Here is a 23,903-nt window from a genome sequence, read left to right on the forward strand (position 1 = left end):
CCAGCCAGCCACCCCACCCTCACAGGACCACGGCTCGGCCGCTGCTGTCCACGGCTCCCGGCTCCTTGGTCTCATCGGGGACGACCTGTGCAGCACACGTGTCCAGGACAGCAGTCAGTGTGCTCTTTACAAAGCAGGGTGCGCCCGGCCGCGGGGCTCGGGGGTCGAGCATCCAACTATGACCCAGGAGGTCACGGTTCGATTCCCGGTCAGGTTCCGGGCTGGATTCCCAGTGCGGGGCGTGCAGGAGGCAGCCGATCAATGATTCTCTCATCATTGATGCTTCTACCTCTCCCTCCCTCTCCCTTCTTCTCTGAAACCAATAAAAACATATTTTAAAGTAACAACAGAGTGTGATGTGCGCAGCTTCCTTAGTCTGGGACAGTGGTCAGTGTGTTTTTACAAAGTGGAACTCAGGTCATAGCAACCCTCTGCTGGAAGCCCCTCCTTTGGCCGATACAAGGTCAAGTCCCAAACAGCTGGTGTCTGCCGCCTCCCTGGCCTCCTCCCGCACGCCCCTTGGCCTTGAAGCTCCAGGCTCACCCGTCTGGGTCATGCCCCGGTTCTTCCCGGGTCTCCCCTGTACCCCTTCCCCGATTTACTTAAGTGTTTTCTCCAATGGAGCCTCCTAGCGAGGCCTTTGCCAACCCCCCTGTCCGAGTGCTCTCCCCACCTCTGCCCCGTCCCTCCCCAGGCCCAGCTCTCTCCTGCACTAACCCCTGCCTGGAACTGTGGGGTCCATGTGTGTTTATTGGCTCAGAGTTGGTCTCTCCCAATAAAAGAGGAGGCATATGAGGGCAGGACTTGCTCTCCTCGGTTCACTCCTGCACTCCCACGGCCCAGAGCACAGAGGAGCCCCCCCACCCCCCTGCCTGTCTGTATTTGCTGCAGGGAGGGAGAGAGGCTGGGAGAGAGGCTGGGAGGGAGGGAGGGAGGGAGGGAGGGAGGGAGGAAGGAAGGAAGGAGGGAAGGAAGGGAGATAGGAAGGAACAAGTAAATCAATGGATAGACGTACAGTCCAGGTGCTCAGTGCTGGCTTAGCAGGATGGCGCCCAGAAGCAGGGCCTGACTCCAGGACCCTGGCAGGTGGTCATTTGGGAGGTGATCCCAGGGAGTGAGGGGAGCAGGAGAGAAGGGAGAGCGGGAACTGGGCCTCGACCCCATCTCATGGGCCTGGGAACATAGAGCCTCCTTCAATGTCCCCTGAGCACAGGAGCAGGACCTGGTCCCCCAGCCCCTGAACCCCGTGGCTGAGGCTAGGCTGCCCTGAGGGTGCTGACCCCCCCCCCCCACCCAGGCTGCCTGTGCCAGGAGGGCGGGCATCACGCAAGCCTGCCCAGTGGGTGCTGAGGCCCAGACTGTGAGGGGTGGGGGTGGGGCTGGGAACTACTGGGTTCAGAGGTGGGGCTGGGGGGTGGGCACAGGGGCGCTCCTGCCTTGTGTTGTGAGGGAGGGAGCTGTGCATAGGCATCTCCAAGGGGCAGGAAGGGGCAGGGAGGGGCAGGAAGGGGCAGGAAGGGGCAGGGAGGGGCAGGAAGGGGCAGGGAAGGGTCAGGAAGGGGCAGGAAGGGGCGGGAAGGGGCAGGGAAGGGTCTGGGAAGGGGCAGGAAGGGGCAGGAAGGGGCAGGAAGGGGTTGGGAAGGGGCAGGGAGGGGCAGGAAGGGGCAGGAAGGGGTTGGGAAGGGGCAGGGAGGGGCAGGGAGGGGCAGGAAGGGGCAGGGAGGGGCAGGAAGGGGCAGGGAAGGGGCAGGAAGGGGCAGCTCAGGTGTCGAGTGCAAATGTGTGGCCTAGGTTGAAAGGAGTCAGTAGGTGATTTACTAAATGATGCTGAGTCGGGTGGAGACGCTCCCCCAAATTGAGAGCTGATAAGATTTGAGCCCAGAATTCAAACATGGGGCAAGGGACCCCCCGTGGAGCAGGAGCACCCGCAGCAATGCCGTGGTGTGAAGGGCCCTCCCGGAGGCCTGGCATTGTCCCCTGAATGGACTTCCTGCAAGCGGGTGGTCTGGCGATGCCCCCAGAGCAGGGAGGGGCAACAGACACGAGAGGAAAGGGGGCTGGCCTGGCGCAGAGGCCCGGGGCCTAGGCTCCCCCAGCTGTCTCCTGTTTCCTCCCTCCCTCCCTCCCTCCCTTTCTCTCTCTCTCTCTCTCTCTCTCTCTCTCTCTCTCTCCTTCTTTCTTCCTCACCCAAGGATATTTTCCCATTGAATTTTAGACAGTGGAAGGGAGAGGGAGAGACAGGGAGGAACAGGATGTGCGGGAGACACATGGATTGGTTGCCTCCCACATGCCCCTGACCAGGGCCTGAAGCCTGCAACAGAGGTACATGCCCTTGACCGGAATCGAACCCGGGACTCTTCCGTCTGCAGGCCAATGCTCTATCCACTGAGCCAAACCAGCCAGGGCCCGTTTTCTTTGACAGAATCTGTGTGTTAGCTCTGAGCCTCGGTCTTCTCATCCACCCAATGGGAGAGTAACCTTCCTGGCCTCTCCCTTAGTGCCCCGGGCGTCGTGCTGTGCTAGTCAGTGAATTCCCTGTGAGCTCCTAGAGGGCGGACACGCGCCTCGATTTACCTCTGTACCCTTCACACCCAGCTTGTCTGACACAGCACAGCCGCCCGATTCATGGATTCACGGATGCACAGCAGAAGGGCTTCCTCGCAAAGCAAGAAGGTGAAGCGGGAAGGAATCTGGTGTCCCCACCGGCGCCGGCAGTGGCAGCAAAGGCAGCCGAGGCCAGAGGAGACTTGGAGAGATAGGACGAGCTGGAGAGAGAGCTGACTGCACAGACATGTAATTTGACGTCTTTCTTTCAGGCTTGTCATCTCTGAAACGTGGCTGCATTACGCCGTGACTCTTCCTGCTGGGAGCCGGTCCATCCTTGCTGCTTGACACAGTAGCTGCAGGAAAGAAACATCTGCACAGCATATGTTTCAAGGGACCTGGCATATATAGCATACTGTTCTTAATATGTTTGCTCCCTTTAGCGCCATGTGTTTTAACCAAGGTCACCTCTCCGAGAAAGGTTGTTTCCCCAGGTGGGGATCTTTCCCTGAGGTTAGGGAGGGGATACAACCCCCTAATTAAGTGCCAGGCGGGTAGTTAAGCTACATAATCTTTACTCCCTGGAATGGAGATAAGAAACGCCCTAACCTTTGTAATAGAAATTGACAGGATTAAAATCGGCTGGTATAAATACGGATGTAACAAGACAATAAACATCAGATCCTCATCAGTTCCTAACCAGAACTCCAACCAGAACTTTGGCTGGAGATCCTGGCTAGAGGTCCTGACTAGGCTGCTGATCAACTGAAGGCTGTCTTCGTGTCATTCCTTCTTCGCCGACTCCGTCCACACCTTTGGGGACCCCTGGACCCGCTGGGATTGGACCCCAGCATCTTCCCTCCCGTTTTCATCCTGTTGTGACCGGACAACCCAGGGGTCCGGGCGCCTGTCACTACCTGAGCCAGTCCACAGCGACCCGGTGACCCTGGGGCACGTGTTCCAATCCTGCCGCAGCGTGGGGAGCAGGTCCCCCCGGACATCTGCTCTGACCCCCTCGCCAGCGGCTGGTTATAGGCACACGAGGGAGACACAGCGACACGCGGCTTCGAGCCAACGTGTAACAGGGAAGGGGGAGGGTCTGCAGTCCGGCCCCAGGAGTCAGAGTCCCATAACAAGGTGGCTGATCCCCCAGGACGTTCCTAACGCTCAGCCTGCCTGGGCCGGAGGGCGGGCAGCGCTCCTGAGAGCAACTCCCGGAGGCACAGCCACCAAGTCAAAGTGCGTCCTGTCCTTGGCCGGCTCTGGAAATGTCCTTCCTTCCCGAGTCACGGGCCCATCGAGGCCTCTCCTCGTCCACAGCCTTGTCTCGCCCCCGGGTCCCAGGCCTGAGAGAAACCTCTCGCCTATGGCTACAGATGAGTAATTGTTAGAGGACTGCGGCTCCATTCTCGTTCCGTGCCCTTCCCACTCTCACATGGCTCTTAGGGGCAGGAACTCAGGCTGCAGACCAACAGGAAGTCAGGAGGCAGGGGAGGCGGGATGTGAAGACACTCCCTCCTTCAGCAAGCGCTCGCTGAGCCCTGCTGGGCCAGCCTTGGGGGGCACAGGGACACCCCTCTCCTCCTGGGCCGCACGGCACACCCAGGGCAGGCGTCTCTGCGCTTCCCTCGCCCCTGGCACTGGGAGCTGAAGTCGCCGCCCGCTCAGTGTCCCTCTGTCCCCCAACCCTCCCTGGTCTAACAGCAGACACACCAACCAGCACCTGGGCCCTGCCACCTGGCAGGGAGAAGCCAGGACTCGTCCACGGGCAGGGCCCCCCCCCCCCCCCCCCCCCACCGCCCCTGTTTTGCTGGCCCGGGCTCCTGGGGCAGGCGGGGCGTTTCACTTCTGTCCCCGAGTGTGAGAAGTCGCCAGGCCACTGGCTTCCTGTTTTGTACCAGCTCTTCTTAACTATCACTGTTTTTGTAGGGTTTTTTGTAGTTGTTGTTTTTATCACTAAGCAGTTTTAAAACATAGTAACAAGCCCAGCGGCGTGGCTCAGTAGTTCAGCATCAAACTACGAACCAGGAGGTCATGGTTCGATTCCCGGTCAGGACACATGCCTGGTAGCGGGCTCGATCCCAGTGAGGGGCATGCAGGAGGCAGCTGATGGATGATTCTCTCTCATCATTGAGAGCAAGTTCACCTCGCGAGCAGGGGACCCCCGGCGCCTCGCACAGTCCGGGCAGGCTATGGAATTGACAAATGAGGGACTACGGGCCGCCCGTGATGGGAGCCAGAGCTTGTGTGTGATGCACGGGCGCCCCGGAGAAGGCAGTGGGGCTGGCACGAGAAATGGCAGAATTCGATGATTGGGAGGATCAACCACGGGGCAAGGGGGAAACGCGGCTCTGAGGACGGAGCCGGGACCCCAGACTTCCGGGAATCCCTTCTCACCACCCAGGACCACGGAGAAGGAGACAGAGCGAGGAGCCGCTCCCCCACGCACCCGGGAGCCACGGGAGCCACGGGTGTGGACAGAGGAGGTCAGAGTGGGCGCCCGGGACTGGCAAGGAAAGTCATGCTCGCCTGCTTGGCCTGAGCAAACACGCCCTCGCGGGGGCTTCGGACGAGGCCGGCCCTGCAGGAACCTGCGCTCAGCGAGCTCCAGGGCTTCTCCCCCCTGGTAGAGGGTTTGGGCAGCGATGTGAGGTCTTGGATGCTGGTCAGACACATCCAAGGCCCAAGAAAGACGGAGTCATATGGGATCCTGACCATCGGGCCCAGAGGAGCTGAGCAGGCAGCCACCTCTCAGGGTGCACAGATATAGCCGGGCATTGTGCCCGCATTTTTGTTGCCCGCGCACCCACTATATGCCACGGCCTACGCGCAAGGCAGATGAAAAGCAACCAGATGAAACTTTCTTTTCTCCTTCGGGTGAGAGAGAGAGACGCCCTGGAGAGTCCAATCCTCCCATTGCCAGACGCTGAAATTGCCCCAGGCGGCCAGGTGACCAGTCCGAGGCCACACAGCAGGCAGAGCAGGTCAAGGCCAAACCCTGCCCCACAGGACTCAGTCCCCAACCCACGGAGCCCGGAGGCCAGGCTGCACCGTGAGGCCTCGGACCCGCCTCGCTGACCCTCCGTGTCCCCATGTGGAAGATGGAGCCTCGGACAATCCCCGTGTGGCCTGGGGGCCACCGACTCCAGATGCAGCGGTGTGGCAGACGCTGTGCCCTGCGGGTGCGGCTGTGCACACGGCCTCTGTCCTCGGACCTGGGCACCGTTCTCGGGGACCAAGCAGCCTGCTGCGGCCACCTCGGGGTCTCCTCTACTCAGCGGCCTGGTTGGGGAGCAGTGCAAGGGGGGAGCCTTGGGGACCTGAGCTAGGACCAGAGTGAGCGGTCACGGCTGGAGTCCCTGGGCAGCCGCAGGAAGGTGGGGCTTGAGCCCCATGGGGACTAAATGTGGGTGGGGTGGGGGGCAGGTCCTCCAAGCAGAGAGCCCCCCTGGTAAAGGCACTAAAGAGGAAGCTATCTGCTAATGATGCTTCAGATAAGGGGTTAATGTACACAGTTTATAAAGAATTCATACAGCCCTGGCTGGTTCGGCTCAGTGGATAGAGCATCGATCTGTGGACTGAAGGGTCCTGTGTTCAATTCCCGGTCAGGGCACATGCCTGGGTGTGGGCTCGATCCTCAGTGTGGGGTGTGCAGGAGGCAACTGATCAATGATTCTCTCTCCTCATTGATGTTTTTTCTCTCTCTTCTCTCTCCCTCTCCCTTCTTCACTGAATTCAATTAACACTTGGATTTCGGGAAACGAGTTAAGTCGGCTCGCGTGAATTGCGCATACTCCGCGGGAGCCGTCTTAACTCGGTTCATATAGATTTGCGGTGGAGTGCGGGAAACGTGTAAACTCGGGCTGATTGTAACTGCGTATTACCAAATATTTGTTTGTTTGCCGTTCACAAAGATACCTACCTGCGTATGCGAACCGTTTCATACCCATTGGGGTAATAGGTATCATAAAAATCCCTTGTAAGTAGAGAACACTTTATGGCGCTGGTCGAGTACAATACCGTTAGGGTACCAATGTATTGTTTTCTCATTTTATAACCGATATCCCTGGATATCTCACCATGCAAAGAGAATAGTTATTGAGAAATACTTCTTGTGTCCGGACGTCTTTAGTTTTGAGTTTTGTGAATATTATTACGTGTTTAAATATTTAAATATATTGTGATAAAGACATTCATATAGAATTTTTTAACCAAATAAAATAAAATCGTTCCGCAAAGTGTTCGCATAATAATTATTTTTTTATATCAGATATCTATCGGAGTACCGCTATTTTCAGTTAGTATTATTTTTATTTGCTTTAACCTAGAATGTCGCAGCATTCAGACTATAGTGATGATGAGTTTTGTGCAGACAAGTTGTCCAATTATTCTTGTGATAGCGATCTTGAAAATGCGAGTACAAGTGATGAAGATTCTAGTGATGATGAAGTAATGGTGCGTCCCAGGACATTGAGGCGACGAAGAATTTCGAGCTCCAGCTCTGACTCAGAGTCAGATATAGAAGGCGGGAGAGAAGAATGGTCGCATGTTGATAATCCACCGGTCTTAGAAGATTTTTTAGGGCATCAAGGATTAAACACAGATGCTGTTATAAATAATATAGAAGATGCCGTGAAATTATTTATCGGAGATGATTTTTTTGAATTTCTTGTAGAGGAGTCAAACAGGTATTATAATCAAAATAGGAATAATTTCAAACTTTCAAAAAAAAGCCTAAAGTGGAAAGATATAACCCCTCAAGAGATGAAGAAGTTTTTAGGGTTAATTGTTCTCATGGGACAGGTGCGCAAAGATAGAAGAGATGACTATTGGACCACGGAGCCATGGACGGAGACGCCATATTTTGGTAAAACGATGACGAGAGACAGGTTCCGACAGATATGGAAAGCTTGGCACTTCAATAATAATGCGGATATCGTAAATGAATCAGATAGACTTTGCAAAGTGAGACCAGTACTAGATTATTTTGTGCCTAAATTTATAAATATTTACAAACCTCATCAGCAATTATCACTAGATGAAGGGATCGTACCTTGGAGGGGAAGATTATTCTTTAGGGTATATAATGCTGGCAAGATCGTTAAATATGGAATATTGGTTCGTTTGTTGTGCGAAAGTGATACAGGATATATCTGTAACATGGAAATTTATTGCGGCGAAGGAAAGCGATTATTGGAAACGATACAAACAGTAGTGTCTCCATACACTGATTCGTGGTACCATATATATATGGACAATTATTATAATAGCGTCGCAAATTGTGAAGCACTTATGAAAAACAAATTCAGAATATGTGGAACAATCCGGAAAAATCGAGGTATACCTAAAGATTTTCAAACAATTTCTTTGAAAAAAGGTGAAACAAAATTTATAAGGAAAAATGATATATTGTTACAAGTGTGGCAATCAAAAAAGCCTGTATACCTGATTTCTTCGATTCATTCTGCGGAGATGGAAGAAAGTCAGAATATTGACAGAACATCAAAAAAGAAAATTGTCAAACCGAATGCACTCATTGACTACAATAAACATATGAAAGGTGTTGACCGGGCCGACCAATACCTTTCATATTATTCGATATTGCAGAGGACGGTCAAATGGACAAAAAGGTTGGCAATGTATATGATAAATTGCGCATTATTTAATTCTTATGCAGTTTACAAATCAGTGAGGCAAAGAAAAATGGGTTTTAAAATGTTTTTGAAACAAACAGCTATCCACTGGTTGACGGATGATATTCCAGAGGACATGGACATTATTCCAGACCTTCAACCAGTACCGTCTACTTCTGGAATGCGGGCTAAACCACCTACATCTGATCCACCATGCAGGTTATCGATGGACATGAGAAAGCATACGTTACAGGCAATTGTCGGAAGTGGAAAAAAGAAAAACATTTTGAGAAGGTGTCGCGTATGTTCCGTTCATAAATTTCGCAGTGAGACACGCTACATGTGCAAATTTTGCAATATACCTCTACATAAAGGGGCGTGTTTTGAAAAATATCATACGCTAAAAAACTATTAATTTCTATTTGTTTTGATTTATTATGAAAATTTTATTTTAAACTTTAAAAATATGTGTATATTTTTAGGTAATAAGTATTTTTTGGGTTTTTCGTATTTAGTTTATATATATCGAATTATTTATGTACTGAATAGATAAAAAAATGTCTGTGATTGAATAAATTTTCATTTTTTACACAAGAAACCGAAAATTTCATTTCAATCGAACCCATACTTCAAAAGATATAGGCATTTTAAACTAACTCTGATTTTGCGCGGGAAACCTAAATAATTGCCCGCGCCATCTTATATTTTGGCGGGAAATTCACCCGACACCGTAGTGTTAAAAAATATTTTTAAAAAAAGGAGCAGGTTCCCGGACTGGTTTGGCTCAGTGGATAGAATGTCGGCCTGCGGACTCAAGGGTCCCAGGTTCAATTCTGGTCAAGGGCATGTACCTTGGTTGCGGGCACATACCCAGTGGGGAGTATGCAGGAGGCAGCTGATCGATGTTTCTCTCTCATCGACGTTTCTAACTCTCTATCCCTCTCCCTTCCTCTCTGTAAAAAATCAATAAAATATATATATATAAAAAAAAGTAGCAGGTGACAGGGGGACTGGAAACGGCCAGCCCCGGGCACTGCTGGCTCTCACGGCTCCCGCCTGGCTCTGGGGGCCGTGGCACGGCTAGAAGAGGAGGTTCTACAGAACGCCTGGCATGGCCCTGGGTCAGTGCCCAGCCCAACCACACCTGCTCCTAGAACCCTGCAGGGGCTGGAACAGCCCTCCACAGAGGCCTGGGAACCCAGGGCGGGGCCGGGGCCGCGGGGAAGGAAGCGGGACTGTGGAGTCAGGAGAGCGGCGAGGGGATGGGGCAGTCGGAGGCCCTGAAAGAGGAAGCTGCTCTTCTCAGTTCCGCTCCTGAGGACGGGAAATACCCTCGGCTCCCCCAGCCCGGCAGCTGTCCCTATCGCCTTACCTGAAGCCACGGACCCGGGCAGAACCCCGGGGCTCTGTGCCCAAGATCGCTGCGTCCTGAGCTCTCCCAGAGCCCAGAGCAGCCACCTGGGGCAGACGCAGGGCCGCATCCCGCTGAGCAGGGGGCGGGGGGCGCGGGGGGCGGGGAGGTCTCACTGAGGCTCACAGTGGGTGAAGGAGCGGGACCCAGGCCTCAGAGGTGAAATCCAAGAAAGGGTGCGAAGCCGGCCCATCTCCCCTCCTCCCCTCTCCCTGGGCCTTTGAGGAAGGGAAGCCCATGGGACTCTGCCCCACCCCCACCTACTCGGGATGGGGGAGCTGGGGCCCAGGTGCAGGCCTCCGAATGCAGGGCCTGTGCTAGGTGGGAGCCTGGCTGCACTGGGAGAATGGCCCTGGTGGGAAGCAAGGGGTAGTCGCTTTCTTCCTTCCCATGCGATCTTCTAGAAACCAATCAAGAGAGAAGCCAGGCCTCCGGACAGAGAGGGCAGGAGGACAGCTGCCCTGACCTCCCTCCTCCCCGGCCCTGTCCTGGGCCCTGCGCGGTGCTGGCCTCTTTGCTGGGACTAGGGCAGTGAGGCCTTGGCTGCAGCTTCTGACCGCAGCTTCATCAGGGGCGGCCTGCGCTGCTCCCACCTGCCCAGGAGCTCAGCTTCCCTGACAGCAACTCGGCATGAGAAAGAGCCTACTAAGTGCAGGCTCAGTCTCAGGATGGCAGGGAGAAGGGCTGATGCACAGGCCAGTGCTCTGCTGCCCCCGTTGTCTGCTTCAGTGTCCAGCTGGGGCCCTCTCCCCCACGCCCGCCGTGTCTGCTCTAACATCGGGTCGCTGGGCCAGCCTGGGGTCATAGGCCCAGGCGGGGGGCAGGGTCTGGGGTCACAGGCCCAGGCGGGGGGCAGTGTCTGGGACCAGGCTCAGGCGGGGGTCAGTGTCTGGGGTCATAGGCCCAGGCGGGGGGCAGTGTCTGGGGTCAGGCCCAGGCGGGTGGCAGTGTCTAGGGTCCCTCCACTCCCACGTGACCGCCTATGGAGGCAGGACTGGTGTCCAGCCCCTGGTCAGGCCTGCAGAGCAGTGATTGGGGCACTCAGGGTGGAGCTCCCCTCTGGTGTCTGCAGGCCCTGCCACACTGGGCTGAGCGGGGAGGGCAAGGCGTCCAGGATACCCAGACCTCCGCCCACAGGCGCAGGGGCCCCTGGGAGCCAGTCCTCCCTCCGGGGAGGGACCGGCTGCCTCTTTAATTTCTCTTTGAAACCACTGCTGCCCTGTGGGACTCTGTCCCAGGGCCCGGCTCTCCCGGACCCCTCAGGCCACAGGTGGGCGGTGCCCCCAGGGAAGACGCAGTTGTCCACAAGGGGATGGAGGAGCCCAGGGGGGCCCAGGAGGGGCAGGCAGTGGCCCGGAGCCTCCTCCTGCGGAGAAAGAAAAGGGAGCGACACAGAGATGAGGCTCAGAGGGTTCCTCTCACCAGCCCTCCTGCTCAGCTTCTCCTGCAGGAGGGCACTGGCCGGGGGGGGGGGGGGGGCGGGTGGCAGTGGCAGAGGGGGGGCACTGGCAGGGGAGGCAGTGGCAGGGGGGGCAGTGGCAGGGGGGGGCAGTGGCAAGGGGGGCAGTGGCAGAGGGGGCAGTGGCAGGGGGGGCAGTGGCAGAGGGGGGCAGTGGCAGGGGGGGCAGTGGCAGGGGGGGCAGTGGCAGAGGGGGCAGTGGCAGGGGGAGGCAGTGGCAGGGGGGCAGTGGCAGAGGGGGGCAGTGGCAGGGGGGGCAGTGGCAGAGGGGGGCAGTGGCAGGGGGGGCAGTGGCAGGGGGGGCAGTGGCAGAGGGGGGGCAGTGGCAGAGGGGGCAGTGGCAGAGGTGGGCAGTGGCAGTGGGGGGCAGTGGCAGAGGTGGGCAGTGGCAGGGGGGCAGTGGCAGAGGGGGGGCAGTGGCAGAGGGGGGCAGTGGCAGGGGGGGCAGTGGCAGAGGGGGGCAGTGGCAGGGGGGGCAGTGGCAGAGGGGGCAGTGGCAGAGGGGGCAGTGGCAGGGGGGACAGTGGCAGAGGGGGGCAGTGGCAGGGGGGGCAGTGGCAGAGGGGGGCAGTGGCAGAGGTGGGCAGTGGCAGAGGTGGGGCAGTGGCAGGGGGGGCAGTGGCAGGGGGGGCAGTGGCAGGGGGGGCAGTGGCAGGGGGGGCAGTGGCAGAGGGGGGGCAGTGGCAGAGGGGGGGCAGTGGCAGGGGGGCAGTGGCAGAGGGGGGGCAGTGGCAGAGGGGGGGCAGTGGCAGAGGGGGGGCAGTGGCAGAGGCGGGGCAGTGGCAGAGGGGGGGCAGTGGCAGAGGGGCAGTTGCAGACGGGGCAGTGGCAGAGGGGGGGCAGTGGCAGAGGGGGGCAGTGGCAGAGGGGGGGCAGTGGCAGGGGGGCAGTGGCAGAGGGGGGGCAGTGGCAGAGGGGGGGGCAGTGGCAGAGGGGGGGGCAGTGGCAGAGGGGGGCAGTGGCAGAGGGGGGGGCAGTGGCAGAGGGGGGCAGTAGCAGAGGGGGGCACTGGCAGAGGGGGGGCAGTGGCAGAGGGGGGGCAGTGGCAGAGGGGGGCAGTAGCAGAGGGGGGCAGTGGCAGAGGGGGGGCAGTGGCAGAGGTGGGCAGTGGCAGAGGGGGGGCAGTGGCAGGGGGGCAGTGGCAGAGGGGGGCAGTGGCAGAGGGGGGCAGTGGCAGAGGGGGGGCAGTGGCAGAGGTGGGCAGTGGCAGAGGGGGGGGCAGTGGCAGGGGGGCAGTGGCAGAGGGGGGGCAGTGGCAGGGGGGGGCAGTGGCAGAGGGGGGGCAGTGGCAGGGGGGGCAGTGGCAGGGGGGCAGTGGCAGAGGGGGGGCAGTGGCAGGGGGGCAGTGGCAGGGGGGCAGTGGCAGAGGGGGGGCAGTGGCAGGGGGGCAGTGGCAGAGGGGGGCAGTGGCAGAGGGGGGGCAGTAGCAGAGGGGGGCAGTGGCAGAGGTGGGCAGTGGCAGAGGGGGGGCAGTGGCAGGGGGGCAGTGGCAGAGGGGGGCAGTGGCAGGGGGGCAGTGGCAGAGGGGGGGCAGTGGCAGGGGGGCAGTGGCAGGGGGGGCAGTGGCAGAGGGGGGGCAGTGGCAGGGGGGCAGTGGCAGAGGGGGGGCAGTGGCAGGGGGGGCAGTGGCAGGGGGGGCAGTGGCAGGGGGGCAGTGGCAGACGGGGGGCAGTGGCAGGGGGGCAGTGGCAGAGGGGGGGCAGTGGCAGAGGGGGGCAGTAGCAGAGGGGGGCAGTAGCAGAGGGGGGCACTGGCAGAGTGGGGGCAGTGGCAGAGGGGGGGCAGTGGCAGAGGGGGGCAGTAGCAGACGGGGGCAGTGGCAGAGGGGGGGCAGTGGCAGAGGTGGGCAGTGGCAGAGGGGGGGCAGTGGCAGGGGGGCAGTGGCAGAGGGGGGGCAGTGGCAGAGGGGGGGCAGTGGCAGGGGGGCAGTGGCAGAGGGGGGGCAGTGGCAGAGGGGGGGCAGTGGCAGGGGGGCAGTGGCAGAGGGGGGGCAGTGGCAGAGGGGGGGCAGTGGCAGAGGTGGGGCAGTGGCAGAGGGGGGGCAGTGGCAGAGGGGCAGTTGCAGACGGGGCAGTGGCAGAGGGGGGGCAGTGGCAGAGGGGGGCAGTGGCAGAGGGGGGGCAGTGGCAGGGGGGCAGTGGCAGAGGGGGGGCAGTGGCAGAGGGGGGGCAGTGGCAGAGGGGGGGCAGTGGCAGAGGGGCAGTTGCAGACGGGGCAGTGGCAGAGGGGGGGCAGTGGCAGAGGGGGGCAGTGGCAGAGGGGGGGCAGTGGCAGGGGGGCAGTGGCAGAGGGGGGGCAGTGGCAGAGGGGGGGCAGTGGCAGAGGGGGGGCAGTGGCAGGGGGGCAGTGGCAGAGGGGGGGCAGTGGCAGAGGGGGTCAGTGGCAGAGGGGGGGCAGTGGCAGAGGGGGGCAGTGGCAGAGGGGGGGCAGTGGCAGGGGGGCAGTGGCAGAGGGGGGGCAGTGGCAGAGGGGGTCAGTGGCAGAGGGGGGGCAGTGGCAGAGGGGGGCAGTGGCAGAGGGGGGGCAGTGGCAGAGGCGGGGCAGTGGCAGAGGGGCAGTTGCAGACGGGGCAGTGGCAGAGGGGGGCAGTGGCAGAGGGGGGCAGTGGCAGAGGGGGGCAGTGGCAGAGGGGGGCAGTAGCAGAGGGGGGCAGTGGCAGAGGGGGGTCACTGGCAGAGGGGGGGCAGTGGCAGAGGGGCAGTGGCAGAGGGGGGGCAGTGGCAGAGGGGGGGCACTGGCAGAGGGGGGGCAGTGGCTGAGGGGGCAGTGGCAGAGGCGGGGCAGTGGCAGAGGGGGGGCAGTGGCAGAGGCGGGGCAGTGGCAGAGGGGGGGCAGTGGCAGAGGGGGCAGTGGCAGAGGTGGGGCAGTGGCAGAGGGGGGCAGTGGCAGCGGGGGGCAGTGGCAGGGGGGGGCAGTGGCAGAGGGGGGGCAGTGGCAGGGGGGGCAGTGGCAGAGGGGGGGCAGTGGCAGGGGGGGCAGTGGCAGAGGGGGGGCAGTGGCAGGGGGGGCAGTGGCAGAGGGGGGCAGTGGCAGCGGGGGGCAGTGGCAGGGGGGGCAGTGGCAGAGGGGGGGCAGTGGCAGAGGGGGGGCAGTGGCAGAGGGGGGGCAGTGGCAGGGGGGGGCAGTGGCAGAGGGGGGGCAGTGGCAGAGGGGGGCAGTGGCAGAGGCGGGGGCAGTGGCAGAGGGGGGGCAGTGGCAGAGGGGGGGCAGTGGCTGGGCGGGCAGTGGCAGAGGGGGGGCAGTGGCAGAGGCGGGGCAGTGGCAGAGGGGGGCAGTGGCAGAGGGGGGCTGTGGCAGAGGGGGACAGTGGCAGCAGGGGGTGGGTGGACAGGACAGACGGGGACCCCGGAGGAGAAGCTGAGTGGTGTTCTGCGGGGAGAGGACGCGAGGGAAACGGGATGCGGGAGGGAGGAAATGTGTGGGTTGGGAAGAAGCTACTGGGATGCAGGGAAGGGAGGGGCCAGCTGACAAGGAATTGGCCCCCGGCTCCTGTGCTTGGAACGTCCGGGAACGAAGCTAGAATGCTGCTTCTCGGACAGGGCGGCCATGGAACCCAACCCTCAGCAAAAGGTGGGACATGAAGCTCTATTCTGGAAGCTTCCATCCGATGAGAAATAGGCACTCCTCACACCCAGCCAGGGGCTCAGCTGGTGGGGTGCTGGCCTACGACCCCAGAGGCTGCTGGCTGGCTGCCCGGTCAGGCCGCACGCCCACGATTGTGGGTTCAATCCCGGGAAGGGGGCGGGCAGGAGGCAGCCGATCAATGTTTCTCTTTCCCTGATGTTTCTATCTCTCTCCCCATCTCCCTTCCTCTCTAAAATCAATTTAAAAAATCTTTAAAAAATAAAATAAAAAAGAAGCGAAATAGCGCCTCCCCAGGAAAGAGAGACAGGACATGGCTGGTGGCTGAGGGGCAGGCGGTGGGGGGTGTGGCCCAAGCCCTCGTTTCTGAGATCACCGCAGCCCCCCCCCCCCCAAGGGGTGAGGGCATGGTCCCCCGGTCCCAGCGACCCAGGGTGCTAGGGGTGGGTGCTAGCAGTCCCGGGTGATAGCGGTCCCGGGTGCTAGGGGTCTCAAGTGCTAGAGGTCCCTGGGTCCCAGTGGTCCTGGGTATGAGGGGTAGGTGCTAGGGGTCCCGGGTGCGAGGGGTGGGTGCTAGGGGTCCTGGGTGCGAAGGATGGGTGCTAGGGGTTGTTATGCCCAGATTTCAAGACCCCAAAAGACACCACCAGGGAGCACCAAATCCGATGCAAAAGCATAGAGTCTTTTATTCAAGCCCAGGCTTGGTCCCCCTCTGCCTCCATTACTGGATGTGAGAGAGAGCCCCGAGTCCTAAGAGAACAAAGAATTTATAGGACTTGGGGAGGGGGGTGGAGGCACTTGGTCAATTCCGGTTGGTTGAGTGAAGGCCCGGGGCTAGTTTCCCTTGCTTTTCCATTGGCTGAGATAAGGGCAGGCTGAGTAACTGATACATTCTGTAGCTTTCCTGGGAGAGGAGTTAGGGACACAGCTATCAGTTCCGTTCTGTCCTTTCACTATCAGTTCCGTTCTGTCCTTTTGTTAGGGACACAGCTATCAGTTCCGTTCTGTCCCTTCATTCCCCCCTTGTCTTGGAACTTCTGGCTCAATCATGAGATGGACTGCATTTCTATTTCACTGTTGCTAGAGGCCTGTACTGGGCGCACAGAACTATCAACTGAACTACCCCTATACACTTCTTTGACAAATTGGACTAGTCTGTTAATAATGCAAAGGCCGAAAGTCAACAGCATCAGGAGGATTATAAGGGGTCCGCCGAGGTCTGCTGTCTTCTTGAGGGTGATCTGCAGCGGGTGTGTCTGGTCAGAGGTCACCTTCCACTCAGGCTCCCTGCTGTCCTGGGCACAGAAGGAGCTGGGCTTGTGACCTGGCAGAGACAAACTATAACAAATGGTTCGGTGGAAGGGAAAGAAACCATTTAGCTTTAACAACTTCTGTTGAAATAGGATTTCTCTTCTTAAAAATTCCTCTATGGCTATTAAAAAGCCAAATCAAGGCTAATTTATCTACTGTATTCAATTTGGCCTGATGTTTGCATAAACACACAAGAATGGTAACTGACTATCTTTGCTAGAATTTCATGAATGAATCTTAATGTGCCCCAAAGGGCCAGGAAGCCAAGCCATCCAAGCTGCCATCAGGCCTGCCTGCAGTATCTGCTGAATTAGGTGAATCCCTCACCTGTAGCAACTCCACCTGAGCCCACGCTCTAGGCTTTAAGGCCCATCTCAGTAGCTCTCCTACTCGTTGTGGCCCAGAGTGTGTGGGGGGTTCCGCAGGGATGCAGAGGCATCCTTATTGCTCCCCTTCTATTCTGACCAACCACCAGTGATGGTAGGGCATGGGCCTGACGCTCCAGCGCCAGCCATCTTCAGGGCTCCCAAGCAGGATACCAGGCTTCCGACTCCACGGAAACAGAACCAAATGGTGGGAGCAACCTGCCTCATCTCAAATCCTAGTGAGGGGATTCCACGTCCCTCCTGAAGTGAGGGGATTCCACGTCCCTCCAGAAGGGAGATCGGAACGTCTTCCAACTCTCCCCGCCCATGGTCCTTCAGCAGTGCGTCCACCTAGACCGCTTCGGGCATTACAGAATGAGGGGATTCCACATCCCTCAGAAATGAGCTCACACAGGACAGAACATATAACACACAGAACAGAATACACAACACATAGACACCTACCGCGGTCAGTCAGACTCTCCGGATCGGGGTCCCTCGTGGGTCTTGGGGGTCCCGCACGAGCTCCCAAATGTTATGCCCAGATTTCAAGATCCCAAAAGACACCACCAGAGAGCGCCAAATCCGATGCAAAAGCATAGAGTCTTTTATTCAAGCCCAGGCTTGGTCCCCCTCTGCCTCCATTACTGGATGCGAGAGAGAGCCCCGAGTCCCAAGAGAACAAAGAATTTATAGGGCTTGGGGAGGGGGGTGGAGGCATTCTGGTTGGTTGAGTGAGGGCCGAGGGCTAGTTTCCCTTGCTTTCCCATTGGCTGAGATAAGGGCAGGCTGAGTAACTGATACATTCTGTAGCTTTCCTGGGAGAGGAGTTAGGGACACAGCTATCAGTTCCGTTCTGTCCTTTCACTATCAGTTCCATTCTGTCCTTTGTTAGGGACACAGCTATCAGTTCCGTTCTGTCCCTTCAGGGTCCCGGGTGCGAGGGGTGGGTGCTAGGGGTCCCAGGTGCGAGGGGTTGGTGATAGGGGTCCTGGGTGCAAGGGGTCCCGGGTGCAAAGGGTTCTGGGTGTGAGGGGTGGGTGCGAGGGGTGGGTCCCAGTGGTCCCAGGTGCGAGGGGTGGGTGCTAGGGGTCCCAGGTGTGAGGGGTGGGTGCTAGGGGTCCTGGGTGCGAGGGGTGGGACCCAGCGGTCCCGGGTGTGAGGGGTGGGTGCTGGACTTCTGGAACCTTGCTGGGACGTCAAACTCTCTCAGAGCTCCCCAACCTCCCACTCACCTCTGGGGCTCGGGCCGAGGTTGCCGTCAGACGAGTCGACTGGAGAACATCAGGTGCCCGTCCTCTGGGCCGCGGAGGTGGCCGCTGATGGTGAAGGGGGGACCCATCTCCAACTCCTTCAGGTGCCTGAGAAAGACGGTCCAGCCCAGTCCTGGGGGCTGAGAGCCCAGCCTGGACAGAAGGCTGGGAGGACCTCCTGCAGGGACCCGCGGGCCCGCAGAACAGAGGAGGAGGGGACCCGTGGCTCAGTCCAGGAGGAGCCCTGACTCCTGCCCCCTGAACCCCCGATTGTCTTCCTTTGCTCCCCTCTTTCGATACCATCTGATGCCTGAGGCTGTGTTATGATCAGACCTAGCAGGGAAAGGCCTGAAGAGAGGCCGTGACCCTAGTGCCCTGGAAACTAGCGCCTGTCCCAATTGTGCCTCCTGCAGAAGGGGGGGTGGGGGGGATGCTAAGAGGATCCCTGGGGTCAGGCTCTTAATGGGCTTGTCCATGTTCAAGTTTTTATCCATGGGCCGTTCTAGATGGGCCCAGGCCCCTTCCTTTTCTCTGGTTGGCCAGGGACAGGGCAGAGGTGGGGAGAGGGAGCGGCAAGTTTGGGCGCCCGTGTGGTTCTTTCTCCAGCACATTCACCGCCCCCCACCCCCCCAGGCCTGCCTTGGGTCCACTCACCGGATCTGGTACAAGTTGAAGACAAAACTCGGCCCTAGGAAGATAATCCACAGAGAGAGGGTCAGAGCCGGGGACCCGCCTGTGGCCTCGGGCCATGCGCGCCCCTCACCCTGCCAGGGGGGAGCGAGGGCTGCTCCGGCCTCAGGGAGGGTCCCAGGTTCCTGCAGTGTCTGCCTCTGCCCCCTGCCCCATCTTCACAGACTGCATCTTCAACTTTTGGGGAGCAGATCCGCCACTGGGGGTCCCTCTATCAAGGGTGCTGATTGCCCTGGGAGGAAGGAAGCAGTCCTAGCTGGGAGCCCCAAAGAGCAGACTTGGCTTCAGTCCAGACTACCCCACTTTCCAGTCCTGACTGTACCCCCACACCGTCACTATACAACACAGAGACCAAGAATGGCATCCCTGCACGGGATTTTAAAGGAAAGCATCTTGGGAAAAGGTGCATTGGCACTTAGTAGGTGCTCAGTAAACATCTGTGGGAGCTGGTGAAGCGGGTCTGGGAAGCGTTCTCTCCCGCCCGTGTGCCCATGTGCCCGCCCAGCTCTCCCGGGTCCCATGAGAAGGGCAGATATGTGTCAGGTGAGAGTGTCACGCCACATCCCAGGAGACGCCCAGGTTGGTGGCGGGGGTGGGGGGGGTGAGGGGGGGTGAAGCACCAGCAAGCTCAGGAGAGGGCCGCAGTGGGAAGAGAGGGACAAGGAGCCGGGTGGCCACCTGCAGCCTGGTCTAACCAGCCTGTTGGCTGTGCCTCTGGGCCCACACGGGCCTTGGGGACGCACTCCTATCGGCTCTGAGAGGAGAGGTAACGGGGTGCTCGCTGAGGTTAGAGGAGTCCCCACCCCTTGATAAAGGCCCCAGTCCCCCCCCCCCCCCCCCCCCCGCCGCCAGTGCTCAGCCACCCACTCAGGTCTCCTTCCACCGCAGCCACCACAGGAAACACTTTGCATGGAGCCCCACCCAGCTCCCAGCTGCTGCCCCAGGGGCTGCACTCACCCTCCCAGCAGTACCCGCGCTGGTACCCACTTGGCCAGGCTGTAGCCCAGGACGGACACGAGCAGCAGTGAGAGCCCCACGCCCAGGATCAGGCCCAGGGTGCTGACGGCATCCTCCCCTGCAGGGACACAGCACTCACCCAGCGCCCTCGCTCTCAGCCAGCACCCAGCCCCAGCCCTCACCCAGCTCCCAGCCCCCAGACCCAGCCCTCACCCAGCCCTCACCCAGCCCCCAGCCCTCACTCAGCCCCCAGCCCCCAGCCCCCAGCCCCCAGGCCTCTCCCAGCCCCCACACCTGGCAGCACAAGGTCCCACAGCCAGCTGCTCCTCCTCCCACTGCCATTGAAATCACTGACCTGGGAACCTTGATCTGAGCTACCGGTTTTGTAAGCCATACTAGGATGTGAATGGCAGATATCTGATTTTTTATTTTTATTTTATTTATTTATTTTTTTGGTTAATCCTCACCCAAGGATTTTTTTCTATTGATTTTAGAGAGAGGAGAGGCAGAGAGGCAGAGAGAAACATCGATGTGAGAGACACATGGATTGGTTGGCCAGGGCCGGGGAACCTGCAACCCAGGTGCGTGCCCTTGACTGGAATCGAACCCTGGACCCTTCAGTCCGAGGGCGATGCTCTATCCACGAGCACACGGCTGGGCGGACACCTGACTGGGTGCGTTGGCTTACTTCTCCGAAGCGTTGTCCCTGCACAGAAGCTGCAGGAGCCGAGAGGCCTGCCCCAGGCCACGGGCATCACCCACATGGGCACGGGCAGGGCTGTCAGGGGAGCGTCTGGGAGGCTGGCCCAGCCCCAGGCCTGCTGGTCAGGAAGGCAGCCTGTGGGCCCACAAGCCGAGCCTGCAGGTCCTGGTTGCCTCCCACCAAGCCCCGTGCCCGGGGCAGGGCTCGGACCCACGGCTCTGTGTGCTGCTTACACGCATCGCTTCTTCCCTTTTGTGGTACGGCTTCCAGCTAAATGTATGTTGTTTGTAAAGCCAAACCAAGAGACACAGAGGAGAGAGAGAGAGAGAGAGAGAGAGAGAGAGAGAGAGAGAGAGAGAATCCTCAGGAGATGAGATGGGCTCGCAGAAGAAGGGAGGGAGCCAGGTTTGCAGAGAGGCTGGCATGGGCCTCCCAGGGAGACAAGCCATGGCACTCAGGCGGTGGGGAAGGATGAGATCAGCCCTGCTCCTGCAGACCACAAGCCAGAGTAGGGGAGGGGGGATTGGCTGGCCCCAGTTCGTGGCCCCGTTGGGGGGCTCCAGGGTGCAGGGAGAGCCCCCCTTGGCACAAGCTCAGGTCCACCGTGTGAAGTGCGGTGAGCAAAGCCTTCCACCTTCTGCTCACTGGACGTCAGTGCGCTCGTGGGAACCAGCGGAGCGTGGCCATGAGCGGTTGGTGCTGAGGGAGGCGCCAGGCAGGGCCCCGGGGAGGACGGGCACCCGCTACGTGGGGACAGGGTCAGTGCCCGCACTGCTGCTGTCACTACACCATCAAATGGCGCAGTTGTGGCTTTACACTATTTTGCAGCCCCCGCGCCCGCCCAAGCCTCTCCCTCCCCATCCCCTTCTTCCCATTAAAGCACCAGGTTGTTCTCTGCTCAGCAAAGAAGATGTGACCGCGACGTGCAGAGCGAAGCGGTGCCCCCTTGTCCCAGATTTCAAAGGCCCCGCCCTTTAGGGCCAAGGGGGGCCCCAGCTTAGCCTCCTGGGCGCACGGAGTGGCCTGCAGCCTGGGGGGCAGGGAGAGCCTGGCGAACACGAGCCCTGGAACCATGGGAAAGACGCCAAGGGGTGCCTGCTTCTCGAGGCAAACCTGAGCCCCCGGAGGCAACAGACTCCCCAAGGGGCTGTGGGAGCCGAGAGCCCAGCCGGGCGGAGCAGAGAGAGAAGCCCCGTGAGAGGAGTGACGGGAGCTCCTTGGCAGGCGGCTCGGGAGGCTGGAGGCGTCGCTGAGCCCTGTCTCGCGTGGGAGCCACCAAATGGTTTCTGTCCCCGAGGCCGCAGGGACGCCACAGAGAGGCCTGGCGGGATCCCACAGCTGGGGCTGGGGCTGGGCATAGGACTGGTCCCCTGCATGGCTGGGGCTCAGAGCCCAGCCCTGGGATGGCCATTGCCAGGGCTGCACCAGGGGTGCCAGTGTGAGCAGATGGCATCAGGGATCGGGCCTCCCGCCCCCACTCCTTACAACCCCAAGAAAAGTGGGGAACAGGAATCCCCAAAGCCACTAGCGGCATCTTCTCTGCGCCGGGCACTGCTCTGGACACTTGTATGTTGGCGATAAAATAAAATATTAAAATCCCCGCCTCATGGAGATTATATTCCAGTGCAGGGAGACAGACAAAAGCAAAAGCAATGAGACTGTGTGCTGGGAGGCGACCGGGCGCGGGAGAAGGACAGGCAGGCGGCCGAGCTGAGGGCAGGAGGGCGGCTGTGAAGAACGTGGCTGTGGCTCAGTGGCTGACCACTGACCTGTGAACCAGGATGTCAGGCTCCCATTCCCAGTCAGGGCACAGGCCTGGGGTTCCTGTTGGCAGCGGATGAATGACTCTTCATCATTGCTGTTCCTCTCCCTCCCTCCCTCTCCCCTCCTCTCTGAAACAAATACGTTCTGAAGGCAGGTGGCAGTGGAGGAGAAAGCCCGAAAGGCGGTGAGAGAAGGAGCACACCAGGGAGACAGCGACTGTAGAGCGTTCCTGGCAGGGGAGCAGCAGGTACAACTGAGGCAGGAGCATGCCACGCAGGCCCAGACCCCGCACCAAGGAGCCCGAGTGCTGAGGGGGGCGAGGGGGGAGGGCCGCCAGGGCGGGGCAGGAGCCGCTCACAGGGGCTGAGGGCAGTGAGGGAGGTCGTTCTGAGCCGCACGGGGAGGCGGGAGAAGAGTCTGCTCTCGGAGAAGGAATGAACACAGGGTCTAAAAGCGCAGCTTGGCGGCTGGGCTAGGAGCAGAGCAGGTAGGAGATGCTGAGGAAGCAGGAGAGTGGTCAGGAGGCGGCCGCAGAGCCCAGGCAGGAGCTGCCTTCGGAGGGACAGTGCAGCAGCTGCCAGGCCATGGCGTGTGGGTCACGGAGAGTGAGAGGCGAGAGCTCAGTGGTCGAGGCCTGGGGAGTGGCCCAGCGGGCGGGCGGGTGACTCAGGGGGAGCCGGGCGTGCTTGTGGAAGCTGAGGTTTTGAAGGGTTTTCTCTTCGTCTCTTCGGGAATAGAAAGTACCAGAAGGAAAGCACCAGGCGGGAAATCAGGGCCCCCAGGGACCGCGATGGGGAGCCTCAGCTGGCTCAGCCCCGCCCAGGGGGCCTCTGGGTGCTCCCCTCCTCTCCTTTCCACGATGCTCCTTTCCTGGCACTGTCCACGGAGTCTCCCTTTTCACACCTTACACTCTTATGACAGAATATGGTTAATCCTCACCCAGGGTGTTTTCCCATTGGTTTTAGGGAGAGTGGGAGAGAGAGGGAAAGGCAGAGAGAAACATCGATGTGAGAGAGACACACCATTGGTTGCCTCCTGCACACATCCTGACCTGGGGCCCGGGCCAGGGAGGAGCCTGCAACCGAGGGGGTAAGTGCCCTTGACCAGAATCGAACCCGGGACCCTTTGGTCAGCAGGCCGACGCTCTGTCCGCTGACCCACATGGGCCATGGCTATTATGAAATATTTGATGCACAAGCAGTGCATAGAGTAGCCTGGTGAGCACCCCTGAGCTCCCACTCCCCTCCTGACACGTGAAAGCATGGCCACGCTGCCGCCTCCTCAGTGTGGGTCCCAGAGCGCCCCCCCGCCCCCCACCCTCTGAGTGGCTGTTCTCCCAAAGCTGGTGCTGGCCTCCCTGGGCATGTTTTTAAACTATTGTTTCATGTTATCCCCATAAGGTGTGTGCATGTGTAGATATCATTGTTTTGCATGTTTCCAAACTTTACATAAATGACGTTAGGTTCACTAATCACAGTTAGGACATTAATCTACCTGGAATTCATTTTCGTACGTTATAAGAGAAATTGCAAAATACTGAAAACTGAATAATACTGAAAACACAACATACTTTTAAAAATGTGGATTGCCCGGCCGGTGCGGCTCAGTCAGTTGAACGATGATTCCAAGGTGGCTGGTTTGATTCCCGGTCAGGGCACATGCCCAGGTTGCAGGCACCATCGCCGGTAGGGGGCGTGCAGGAGGCAGCCAATTGACGTTCTGCTCTCACATCAACATTTCTCTCTCCCTCTCCCTCTCCCATTCCCTCTCCCTCCCTCTCCCTCCCTCTCTCTCTAAAAGGCAATAAAAGTATTTTCTCTCCATGTGGATGAGGAGACAGTGCAGGAGCGACCAGGCCGTGGAAGTTCACACGACAGAGGTGAGGGCGTACGGGGAGAACCCCAGGGATGTGCAGAGCGCCCCCCAAGTTCGGGGACGGACCAGCGCATGTGAGTGAATGAACTACCTGAAGCCAGAACGAGACCATCGGAAAGAACTCGTGGCAACAGCGTCCAGCGTTGAAAGCGCGCTGAGAACGGTGCCTGTTCCCGTGAGTCAAACGGAAAACCCTCAAACGCACAGGGCACCGGACGAGACCCCAGGAAGGTCTGCCCAATCGTGGGGAGCAAGCGCCCAGGCTGCTGCTCCGGCCCCAGCTAACACATGGTCAAGGCAGGAGCAGAGGGATGAAGCTACTGCCACGCAAGCGGACGGCTTCCCAGAGCATCGGC

General features: G+C 59.6%; 1 protein-coding gene across 1 annotated transcript; it reads right to left on the reverse strand.

Moving 5' to 3' along the window:
- Positions 1-17,566: 17,566 nt before the first annotated feature.
- Positions 17,567-19,969, reverse strand: SMIM35 (small integral membrane protein 35). Its single transcript, XM_070427070.1, is given in 5 exon segments — positions 17,567-17,666; positions 18,213-18,246; positions 19,206-19,230; positions 19,232-19,356; positions 19,894-19,969. Coding segments are annotated over 5 exon segments (360 nt in total).
- Between the last annotated feature and the right edge of the window lie 3,934 nt (positions 19,970-23,903).

The sequence above is a fragment of the Myotis yumanensis genome, unplaced genomic scaffold (genome assembly GCF_028538775.1).
Source record: "Myotis yumanensis isolate MYYU_CA2020_CCGP unplaced genomic scaffold, mMyoYum1.0.hap1 SCAF_10, whole genome shotgun sequence".
Classification (NCBI taxonomy): Eukaryota; Metazoa; Chordata; class Mammalia; order Chiroptera; family Vespertilionidae; genus Myotis; species Myotis yumanensis.